Below are 13,079 nucleotides of genomic sequence, written 5' to 3'. Positions count from 1 at the left end.
TTGTGTTTTAGTCTATGAAGAATGCCTCTTTTACATTTTAATGTAATTACAGTATATATACATATCAGTAATGCAGCACACTGACCATATTGATAAATGGTAAGGTGGCAGAAAGGGAAAGAAAGAAGAAAGTACTATACAGTTCTTTACTGCCAGGTGCATATTGTAAAATGTAAAGATGAGTAGAGTGATACACAATAAATATTACATTTATTTTTAAAATTTCATAAACCACTTGAGCAGCTAAACGCAGTGTTTTGTAAAGGCAAATCAGTCTGAATGAATCAATTTACTTTCCATTTGAAATCTCACAGCATCTAAAGCAAAACTAATTTCCTATAAATACATACGACCCAAAGTTATTCATTCATAAAATTTGCAGATGCTATTTCAAGTTTAGTGTTTATGAATTTTTTATTATTATTTGTATTTTGTACACTAGTGCATATTATTGTTCATTTTTTTCTGCATATTGTATTGGTCAAGCTGTTATAAAAAGCTGTGATTTGCAGAAATCTTCACTCTAAACAAACTGTTAATGACAAGTTCCTTATAGTCTTGACTATGGAATGTCTGCCTAGAGCTGCCCAGTTTTGGAGTCATGGCATACTACAGTGGTTACACTCTCAATCCATACCCAATTACTTAAATAAAAAAACAAAGTCTTCTCTTAAATAGAAAATATTTTTTAATCAGAAATTCAATTCTTTTTCCCTGTCTTCATTCTGCTGCATCAGAATTTTCTATCAATATGTACTTTTCTTTTCTGTTACAATGGGAAAAATAGTTCATGGACCAAAAATAAGTAAATCGTTTCTGGTTTTTTTTCTGAAAATGTAATTTAAAGAGCTACATATGTTTACAAATAGTGTAAAATACAGTGAGAACACACCTAAAGGGTTGGGGCACCCTCAGGCAAACCCTGTATAGTATAAGGCAAAAAACAAAAAACGCGGTTTAATATGTATCGACAGAATTCGTCTTCATCAATGCCAAGTCTATCATTAAATTGGTGAAAGATTGTGGTAGTGCCAGTTATGAAGTCTGTTTGGCGAAAAGAGCAGGTCCAAGAGCCCCCAAACCAGAAGTGATGTCATATGTCTTCAGCTTGTTCGTTTGCAGATCTGCAGAGGGAAGAAGAGGAGAAGCATTACAAGGCAGCACCATTCCGTGGCTCAGGGTGGAATTACAAGTCAACAAGCCCTGAATGTGTGACAATACATACACATCAAAATGTTAACTGAGTTAACTGGTTAGCTATTAAATACTTTGAAATTTACTTCTCACAGTTGAATGCCTACTGTATAAGAAGTAAGAAAATAATGATTTAAAATTAATAACAAGCAAATACTTAGATGAATAAATTCAAAAAATGGTTAAAACTCAATAGGCTACTTTGGCTGTTGTAGAAACAACCACCTGTCATTTTCAAAGAAGTGTTGCCATATTATTAATAACAGTCTGTTAATATTCTACTTACTGCTTTATTTTCTAAAGAGCCTTTTGATAGTGGAAATGAACAGCTGTCTATTGTATCCAGCGCATATTCGTAATTGTATCAGGATTAATCTTCTGGTCCCCTTTTAAGAATTATCTGGACAGTAAGTGCTTTACAAATGCATTACATAGATGGAACTACAGAAGGACAAATGGCTACATAGAACTGAAGCACAGGAAAAAGTGGAAATACTGAAACACAGTCTAATTAAACAAGTCATTTCATATATCTCATTTATTAACCATAGGCACAGAATCTATATATGGACAGAACCTACAGACTGTTTTTTTTATTGTATGCATTTTGTTGTCAAACATTCAATACACTAGTTTTTTTAAAATGTCTTCTAAAGCTTAAAGAGAACATTTCTCATTTTTTAAAATTATCTAGTCTAATTAACTTTAATTACTGTGTTGTAGAAAAAAATATTTTCCTTCCCCTTTGTTGTCAGCTGTCCTAATTGTTTTGAATTATTTCCCTGTAGAATGGCGAGAGGGGAGAGCAGCAAGAGTTATCCTACAAGATGAAGATGTCACCACCAAGATTGAGAATGACTGGAAGAGACTAAATATGTTGACGCATTATCAGGTTAGTCCAGAGAAGACTGATCTTATCACCAACTACTGTTTTGTGTCTGAAGATTTAACCAATATTTTCTGTTTTGTAATTTTAAAGATTAGTTCTAAATAAAGCAAAGAAATGTACTTTTTTAAACCACATATCACATTATGTATTTTAATATATTTGGAATATCTTAAGCAAATAGCAGTAAAACCTTTTTAGTATTCTAGTATGAAATCATTACAGTTTTGTAGAACATATATGGTGTTGTTATGGTTAAGAACGTCTAGAAGTGAGTTTCAGGCTCAGTGTTTCTTTTATAGTACTAAGTTGTCCCAGTAGACAAAGACAGAAGGCTATCAAGCTGAACTAAAAGAAATTCCAATTTGCCTTACTGATAAACATAGTGTGGTACTGAGCAGGCACATCCTACAAAATTGTGCACAGTAAACACTCAAACTTTGCTTCCAGATGCTCTCTGTAGTATTTTCTGATACATGAGAACATGAAAACTTTGGTGATCCACCAAGCTTCTTTGGCTAAATATTTCAGTTCAGTGTTTGGGGATATGAATATAGCATACAAGGGAGTAGAAAGGATTACTTACAGAAAATTGTTAATCCAAATCATGCAAAATATATTTTGTTAGAAAAAATAGAAACATAGTTAGTCTTTTTCTTTTAGTGAAGTACTTAATTTTAGTAAATAATTATGAAAATGATCATTTGGACATGCACTGTATAACCTTTACCAAAATCATAGCATGGTGGATCATTTCAGCAAAGCAGTTTTCCATTTTAGGTCAATTTCTTTAGTATCACCATTTGGAGAGAAGCCTTTCCAATTTTTATTTACAATATTTTCCTACAAAATATACTGTATCTGTTTAACATAATATTATGTTGCATATATAACTGAATGTAGGACACGTGTTATTGTCTACATTCTAGACATAAAACTAAGAATGTTGTAAAAAATGATTACAGAAAATGCTTGAAGATCTTGGTTATTCAGTTTCACATGTTCAAGAAATCAGGATTATGTAATATTTTATTTCAAGTAAAATAATCTCACAGATGTAATAAAAAAAATCAATTTTCTTTTTTAAGAAGTGCCATTCCTAAAGCACACTGTCACACAACGGTGTACATAGCAACCAAGGATACATTTCAAAATAAACAGTAAAGATGAGTTTCAAAGAGAGTAAGATTTGAATTTATTTGTTTAGCAGATACTTTTATCCAAAGTGACTTACAAAAAAGAGATCAACATAATCAATTAAACACTGCGGTAGGCTGGCACCCTGCCCGGGGTTTGTTTCCTGCCTTGTGCCCTGTGTTGGCTGGGATTGGCTCCAGCAGACCCCCATGACCCTGTGTTCGGATTCAGCGGGTTGGAAACTGGATGGATGGAGACCCCCGTGACCCTGTAGTTAGGATATAGCATGTTGGATAATAGATGGATGGATGGATAATCAATTAAACATCAATGTGGAAGATTCTGTAGGTTACAAAATTGATCATCACAAGTTAGCTCAAAACAAAATGCAAAGCTAATTACAATTCATAGATTACAAAAGCTTAACAGCCAATAGCAGTTAAAGAGAAATTCAGCAAACAAGAGAGTCTTCAAATATTTCTTAAACACAGCAAGAGAGTCGGAATTTTGAATGGAGGTTGGCATCTCGTTCCTCCAAATAGGAGCTACAAATAAAAAGAGTCTGGATTGAGGCGTCACCAGATGCCATTCACCTGCAGACCTGAGTGCGAGAGAAGGAGCACAGGACCTCCTAAGTGTCTGTGTTTATGTGCAGTAGGTGCTGACCCATTGACTACTGTGTAGGCAGGCATCAAGGAAATGAACTTAATAATGTGCCGCTACAGCAAACCAATGTAGTAATCTGAAAAGAGGAATGACATGTGTTCCTTGTGCTGCTGCATTTTAAATCATCTTCAGGGACTTAGTGACACATGGCAGTGCTCCTGCAAGTAGGACACAAATCAGAATGAGTGTTAACTGAGAAGTGTAAAATAGGTCTTAGGAATTATGCTGTACATATGCAGTATCAGAGGATCCCAATTGCCTAGCATAGTGGTAAGACACAAGTGACAACTCACTATGTTGGAATGTTGGTAAATCAGAAGGAGACAGTCAAATGCTGCCATTAAAAACTAAGTACAATATGTAAAGTATACTGAAGTAAAACTGGAATGTAACTGTTCATTTTACAAATTTTTACCATAAAATCATGAACCTTTAAACAAATAAATGCCTAAAGTACATAAAACACAGGCTGATCTGATTAAATTTCACAGGTGCATTTACTTTAAACTTTTACTTTCATTTGGAGCCCACCATCAATGTATTAAAATTTATACAAAGTGCTTTTTTTTTAAAAAAAAAAACAAGTGACATTTGGTTGCCATTTCTTAATTACCTAATTCTGAAATGCTTTACATTTCCCATTTTATGTTGTACTTCTTTGGTGATACAAAATAAAATGTATCTGTGAAATTCCACTGGGAAATGAATTATACAATGTTAAATGAAATGTGAGGCAATTAATATTATGATAATTAATCAGAAAAAAGGAGAAAAACATAATAACTAAAAATAACTGTAATAAATTGTTAGCTTAATGAAATATAAGTACAAACATTAAAGTGCATAAAGCATTGATGGCCATGTATGTATACAGTATATCTCAGGTTGTAATTTTTGAAAGTGAAAATTTGAACTGAATAATGATTTGTAAATGGATAAATGGAAGTATATGTTTTGCTGTTAACTGCACTATTCTTTCATATTATAGGTTGCAAGCTTATCCCTAATAAAGCTATTGCTAAACATAACCATCTGTTTATTAAATATTGTATGCAATTACAAGAAAATATCAGAATGATAAACATCCTTGTACTGTTTTTCTTTTCTTTTTGTAGTAACATAAAAATTTCATAATAGACTTAAGCTTCTCCATTAAGTTTGCATTGTCAAAAACGTAAAGCAGCTGGTGTGAAGACAAATATACTGTAAACATCTGCATAATACGCAGTAAATTTTGATGGCAACATACTATAAAGTTTTAGTCGCATAAAGTGGTTTACAGAATAATGTTGTTAGAATACTGGAAAGCTGCCCACATCTTAAATACTTTATTGTCATATTCCTAATTATGTTTATTCATCTAAGCAACTACCAGTGTGCAGCAGTTAAATTCAAGTTTCACTTTTTTAAAACCTTCTAAAATGTGGTACTTTTACAGAGGAACTATATTTTATATTTGTAAAGCTTTTTAAAGATCAATTATTATTATAGTACTATGCTATGTGCTTATAAATAATTTAAAGAACAAATTCATAAAAGAACTACAAGGTAAGTGTTAATACTTTTTATGCTAAGGTTCATTTACAAAATATATGTCTTAATCTTGGCTATGTATGTAGATTTTATGGCCAAGTTAAGACTTATAACATAAACTTGTAACATACTAATAGATTTTACAGTCACAAGTTTTTCAGCAATTTAAACAAAGGAGGCAAATGATGGAAACCAGCAGGCAAACAGGGTTCTGGAGGAGATAAACAAAGTAAATTAAGGCAGAGAGATGGTCAAACATAAGAGGTCAGATACATTGGCATACTGTCAGAGTGCAAGATAAGATTGGGCTGTCATTCAGCCGCCAGTCAGTCACAATGCCTCACTTCTCACACCAGCACCGTTGCCCATTCCTAAATCACATCCAATCAAGAGCCTGATAAAAATCTTCTGCTGTTCATTAACGTGCAAATAATTCCGGAGATAAGCTGTTGCCCTCTAAATGAGAGGTTTAACTGGGGGTCCACACCAGCACTAAATTAAATGTCATGCTGTTGACTGTCAGTGCGGAGGAGGAAAGGAAAAACGGATTAGAAGTTGATTGGAATCGGAGATGAGATAATGAAGACAGAAGTTAATTCTTTTTGGCCAGGGAGGGCGAGTTATCCTTGACAAAAAGCTATCAACATCTCAAATGCTGCCAATGTTTTTGACTAAAAGGAGTTGACAATAAGCTTGATCTGTTTTTTACTCTGCTTTTAAGAATATCAATTGTTCTACCTTATTTTTATACACATATACTGGTGTACGGAATACATGCAGTATACTATAAATCAACATATATTTGAATTTGTATTCTTGTAAATGATTATTTACCATTTTAAATGAGAGGAAAGTGTAATCCAAATAAGAAACAGTCATTTATTAAATGTTACATTTGTAATGCATAATAAAAACCAAATCCATATCATACAGGTACACAGTCTCTGTTGCTGCTTTATATGTTGGATATTAAAAAAAATAAAGTATCAGTCTGAGCCTTAATCTCTACTTCTTTTTCATTACTCAGTAATGCATTCGGTAAACAGGAAGCTCATTAGTTTGTTATTCATCTAATAACTGTAATAAGGAATTAAGGCCAGATGAAAAGACCCAGTGTGCTGTTTGGAACAGTGCTATTAAGTTACTGGTTTCATGTGCTAACAATTCATTGTCAAAAGTATGTTATAGTACCTTTGTAAAAATTGATTTTAATTGATTTCCATTCCTGACCTTGACTTCTTTTGTAAGAGTTTAATTTTAAATACCATTGTATAGCCTCAATTTGCATAGAGAGAGAGTGTTTACAGCATCTCCACATATACGTCCTGATTACTTATACAATTTAAGCTCTGATAGCTCTTCAATGACTTTGAGTCTTATATCTAGCAGCCTTAGGCACATATACCAAAACACAGCAGTCGGTAGTTTTTAAATTGCATCATGTCTTGCAAGCATCTGATAAAAAAGGCTCTCAGACACAATGTCTTTTGTTTATGATGGAGTGTGCATTGCTGTCTATGTGTAGCATTTTAATGATGTTTTCAGTATTTAAATGGCTAAGCCCCCCAGAGCATAAACAATATAATTTTGCTTTGTTAACCGATAGCTTTGGTTCTAGATGATGATCAACAGCCAAATTGTATTTTAGGGTTTTGCTTTGTATGTCTGACTTAAACCACGTTCTTGTTTCACTATGTTCCTGGTAGTAGTTTAAAAGCAGTGTAACACATTTGTCATATAACTTCTCAAAGATTTGACACTGTTCTGCAGAATGGGGAGGAGCTACATGTTTGGGAAGGACTATTTTGATTGGTCATTCCTTGGCAGGTTTTCATTTTCCCATAGTGAATATTTAACACTGTGTTTTATGCAAAGAACCATGCACCTTTTGTAATGTAAAATGCTGTTAAATGTTTGATTTATTATAACATTATGCGCCACCTCATTTTGCATCCATCCCATTCCTTACACTATTACCCACATGCACCTTTCCCAACTCAAATATTCATTCTAGAAAGATTTTAAATCAACATCCAATTACTGTCTAAATAAATAAATACTAGGGTGGGCAGTCTAAATGTATAGTATGTTATGGTCTGTCTTAATCTGTGTGAAATATACAGTTCGACCAAAAAATGCAAAATAAACTGCAGATTTTCATATATTACAAGCCCATGGGTATAATGCGGGATTGGAGGGGGGATGGGGTTTGGGGAATTGCCCAAAAAGATTATTAATTAGTCTGAACAGATTTTTTTTTCTTCTTGACACCTACCAGCTCTGTACAAAACATTTAAATGTGTGTTTAATTGTGTTTCTTTTAAGTTTAAAGTAATAGAATTACTCAGAATGTAGAAGAAAAGTTTGAAAAGTTGAAAACATTGGAACTGACATGTAAGGACATGACAAACTAAACATACAATACTAGAGATCAAGTTATCAAGAAGAAATGGTGTCCCAGAGGAACCTGTAAAGGCAGTTGAACAGACAAGAAAAATGAAGTTGCTAGGTCTATCAAGAGGAATATGATGTAAAATAGGAGTGTATAGAAGATGTCAGCACCTGACAAGAAAACAAAAGTACAATGTGTGAATCAAGTGTCTATTTGTGCTGCTAAGAATGCTAATTAACATTTTATGTCACAGAACACTAAAGAATGACTTGGACCTGTCTGCACATCTTGCTTACTTTGAGTACTTTCACAGAATGAAGAGAAAAACAGGTGAAAAAATAAAAACAATAGAGTTGGCCTGAAATGAAAATGGAGGCTATTTAATACTTCATTTGTTTGGTTGTGTTATGTTGTCATTTTATGTGTATATTAAATATTATATGCAGGGCACATTTAGTCTTACATAGAACATTTGGACTTTGTCTGATTTTACAAAGAGAAATGAAATCAACTATAATGAAGTGATCTATCCTATATGACCTGCCTATATAGACATTTTGCCTTTAATGTCAAATGAAGTGGTCACCCTGCTTCAACCCACTCAAACCACTCAATTCCCACCTCCAGCTTTCCACAACACATTTTCTTCGTAGTGTCAGTCAGAATGCATCTCCACCTGAGCATTTTCCTTAATACAGCAGTTATCTTATACACTATGGTTATGTTGCCTGTGGATCCACTTTATGTTCACATTGAAGGTTATTGTCACATGTACAGAGTACACTATTTCTTCTTGGTGAGTTTTATGACTAGTCATGTCCAAATGAAAGGAGTCAGATCAGGATAGCATACTGCAGCCTTTTTATGTCTCCAATAATAGATTAACTGCATATACTGTAACTGTTTGTTCTACATAGAGATATAAGAATCCTCTTTCATGTCTTAACTAAATCTATGGTCAGAAGCACCCCAGTAGATTCCTTCATCCTCATCCAATGAGGAAAAAATAATTCAGTGCCTTATTTTTCTTATTCTTCAATCAAATTGAAATATCATTTGAATGTCAATTTTTTTTAGTATAATTAGGCAACTACCCCATCTCTTTATATTATTTGTTGAAGAGTTCTGCTTTCATTAATGTGGATCTTCCTTTTACACCCTTTTGCACTGGCACTTACTCTGTCTTTTGGTTTCCTCATAACCCTTTTCTAATGGATAGGAGGATGACACCCAGAAATATGTAAACTCACCAAATATTCCATTCAAGTTAGTTTTACTCATACAATTTACTGATTAATCTTAAATAACTCAAAATAATAAATATGAAATAAATTTAAAGAAATGAATTTATTTTGTGTTAAATAGTCAGGAAAAGGGGCATTTTGGATATTCATAATGTATTAATGTTATGAATTGCTTACATTGTGAATGGTGAAAATAAGGATTGTATTTATTTTTAACTGATGTTTTTAATCACAGCTTTTAGGAAGATTTGCAGACTAAACATGGATGTCCGTCTTTTCTTCATAATGCAATTGCTAATAGGATTTATTGCCATAAAACAGCTCTCCGTCTTGCAGAATGTAAATATTTATGAAGCAGAAATGATTCCAGTGGAGGATCTCTAAGAGCAAGCAAATATTACTATAAATGTAAACACTTAAATAAGTAACACTATATAAAAGTATAAAATAACAGAATACAGTGAAAATAAAAATTAATAACTTCTCTTTGTATGCTGTATTATGCTGTGTTTCATAATCATGTTTATTGAAGGCATTTTATATTAGTTTTTTATCAGATAATATCTTTATTTTAAATGAATACAGTAAAATGCTGTATGACAAAATAATAACAGCTAAGGTATTGCCTTTCTACTAATGAAACAATTACCTTCCTACGCAGAGGTGGGATCATGCAATTGTTTAATAATAATAATAATAATACATTTTATTTATATAGTGCCTTTCCCATGCTCAAGGCACTTACAGAATATAATAAAGAACGGCAGTGTATACAGTATATAGCATTGTACAAACCAGATAAATAAATAAAGAAGATTAAGACAGTGAATTCTGAAAAAAAAAAGAAACAGACAACATAATTGATGGTCTCACACACACACACAGGTTACATGAGCATCTTGACAGAGAAGTAAACTGAGAGAAGGGTAATAAAGTCAAATAGAGCTAAAAGCCTTCCTGAACAGATGAGTTTTGAGTTGTTTTTTAAAAGAATTCATGGAGTCAGCTGACCTGATTAATTTCGGTAGGTCATTCCAGAGTCTGGGCGCTATACAGCTGAAGGCCCTGTCACCCATGGAGTGTAGATTAGTGAGGGGCACAACAAGATTGCCAGAATCAGAGGACCTTAGTGGGCGGGCAGGCACATAGTGATGGAGAAGGTCACTGATGTAGTTTGGCGCGAGGTTATTTAAGGCTTTGTAAGTTATTAGTAGGATTTTATATTCGATTCTGTAAGACACAGGGAGCCAGTGGAGACGGAGCAGGATGGGTGTGATGTGCTCGCTGCTGCTGGTTCAAGTAAGGACTCTTGCAGCTGAGTTTTGAATAAGCTGGAGCTGTGATATAAGATTAGAAGTTTGAGTACAATGCTGCTTTTTTTCTTTATTACTACCATTTCTATCCATCCATCCATCATCCAACCCGCTATATCCTAACTACAGGGTCACAGGTGTCTGCTGGAGCCAAACCCAGCCAACACAGGGCGCAAGGCAGGAAACAAACCCCGGGCAGGACGCCAGCCCACCGCAGGGCACACACACACTCCAAGCACACACTAGGGAGAATTTAGAATCGCCAATGCACCTAACCTGCATGTCTTTGGACTGTGGGAGGAAACCGGAGTACCCGGAGGAAACCCATGCAGACACGGGGAGAACATGCAAACTCCACACAGGGAGGACCCAGGAAGAGAACCCGGGTCTCCTAACTGTGAGGCCTACCATTTCTAATAACTGTGAATTTGGTAAAAGTCTTAAGGCTTTAAGCTTTATACTGTAATGTCTTTTTCTTGATATGCAATATAAAATGTAAAACTATCCCTGTAAATGTTGCCCCAAATGGCCATTTCTCTTTACTTTACCTGGCTAAGTGACACCCTTTATTGGTTAACTGAACAGATTAAAATATGCAAGCTTGCCTGAAGAAGGGGCCTGAGCTGCCTTGTAAGAGTGCATGTTGTAATCTGTTCAGTTAGCCAATTAAAGGCGTCATTTTGCTTGCATTCTCATTGCATCAATGGCTAACACGGTACAACGCCCAACTACTTTACCTGGCTGACATACATGCATTAAATAAAAACAAAGTTTACAGCAAAAGGTACCGTTAGGTAATATGATTAACAGGAGGTTTTAAATTCCATTTTTTCCAGAAAAGTGATTTATAACTTTCTGGGCAGATTAGTTGAGGACTCTTTATTGCAGGAATCAACATTATTAAGAGGAATACAGTTGACCAAGTTAATACTGAACTAGACTGTAATGTACATAAAATAGCAAACACTGAACAAACCTGGAAATAGATCTCAAAGAAGCAGAAAAAATCTAAGCTTGCATTTGTGTTTAGGAAAAGAGACAACAATAGCATAACAAATGGGCTAGAAATATACATAAAAGTGAATTCATGTGGTGATTTCAGTTTGGTTAGTCTTATGAGTTTAATTAAGTGTGTTAAGCAATATTGATCCCTTTTATCTAGTGAATGGTAAAACTTGTGTGGAAGAACAGGTGCACTATAACCCTGCAGGTGTCAGAAATATACAAGTGTATGTTTTACTGTTAAAGTAAAGTACATAATGCCTTTATTTTATAAAATAGTTAAGTATTCAAGTTTGACATGCCTTCTGAAAGTTAAAGTGTAAAACAGCCTAGTTATTTCAAACTGTTTAAGTAATTTGATCAATTAGAGTACGAATTAGCAATCATTAAAATTCTAACTTTATTAGAAAAGCACTTAATCAGAGATTTGTAATTCATTTGCAATAATAAAATCACCTGAACATCATATTCCTTTACACACATTAGGAAGCTTTTTGATAAAGGAGTAACATTTTTTTTAATTTGTATTTTTGGCTCCATGCCCAGTTTGGCAAATGAATATACAGTAAAGTATATTAAAATATCACATCTGTGTTTGAATCCATCAACAAAGAATCATTCAGACTTTATATGTGGTAAAGGACATTAATCTGTTAAACAGGTGCTTAAAGGCAATATGTGATATAAACTGTAATGTTTTCTTTCCACATTTTTTATGGAATAACCAATTATTTAATACATTTTTTGATTATACACTCCAATTGTATACATTAACTAGTTTAGTCACACATTTGTTTAATTATTCTATGCATGCATTTCCTCACTTTCTTCATTCTAAACTTTTGTATTTAACAAATTCCAAGACTTTTATTGATTCATTATTTTTTTAAAACAGCAACATGGGGCCAACATTCGTCTGGCTTATGATCTAGTGGCCTACAAAAAAGGGCCAAAAATGGGGCTAGGACTTTTAAGGTTCACAATGTCAAGATGTCCACAAAAAGGAGGAGAAGAAAACTATACACTTCTGGTTCAAATGCAAGCACAACTACGTTTCTTTATAATTTAAGATGTATAACATAAAAAAGAGCACAGAAAAAAGCAAGACAAGAAGATAAAGGAACAAACAACAGGTTTTACCTAAAAGGAAAACCTAAAGGCTAACAAATCCAACAAATCATAAACCAAAACAGTACCTTAAGCTAAGTAGGGTCAAAACCACAATATCTAAAAATAAAAGAATCACAAATTGATAACACTGGAATTAAAGTAAAAGCAATACAATACAGAGAAAAATAAACTAAACAGTTTAAAATTATGTCTCTGGGTAAGGTCATATGAATGAAAATATCTATTATGATTCCCAACTCTTAATGGTGTAAAAAGGTGTTAGGGTTAACTATAAATTACTTAATAATTAACTTATTTCTCTTGACATGTTACCAATTACTGAGAGAAATGAACTGGCATTCTCTTAATTTATGAGATAAATGGAACACTACGGTACTCTGTAATAACTGTATTATATGTACAAAAATCAAAACAATTATAAACAAAGAAGATGATAATAGAAACACAGCCATTATGTTCAGGAACGGTTCTTATGGATTTATACAAAGGATATCTTGTTTCCCAAGTATTTTCAAATTTTTATGAAGAAAGCACTAATAACATTTGATAAAAATATAGTCCATGGTAAAGTCTAACAGGTA

The 13,079-nt window shown here is 33.5% G+C and overlaps 1 protein-coding gene across 2 annotated transcripts in view; it reads left to right on the top strand.

Moving 5' to 3' along the window:
• plxna4 (plexin A4) overlaps positions 1-13,079 on the top strand; it is a 1,034,568-nt gene that overhangs the window by 736,581 nt on the left and 284,908 nt on the right. The window contains exon 26 of one of the 2 annotated variants that reach the window (XM_028814360.2): positions 1,983-2,086. The exons of the other annotated variant lie outside the window; for it this stretch is intronic. Within the exon in view, the coding sequence (XP_028670193.2) occupies positions 1,983-2,086 (104 nt within the window). The remainder of the gene's footprint in view (positions 1-1,982; positions 2,087-13,079) is intronic. 2 annotated transcript variants of the gene reach the window in all.

The sequence above is a fragment of the Erpetoichthys calabaricus genome, chromosome 1, assembly GCF_900747795.2.
Source record: "Erpetoichthys calabaricus chromosome 1, fErpCal1.3, whole genome shotgun sequence".
Lineage (NCBI taxonomy): Eukaryota > Metazoa > Chordata > Cladistia > Polypteriformes > Polypteridae > Erpetoichthys > Erpetoichthys calabaricus.
The sequence above is the reverse complement of the archived record's forward strand: the minus strand, read 5'-3'. Positions and strand labels throughout refer to the sequence as shown.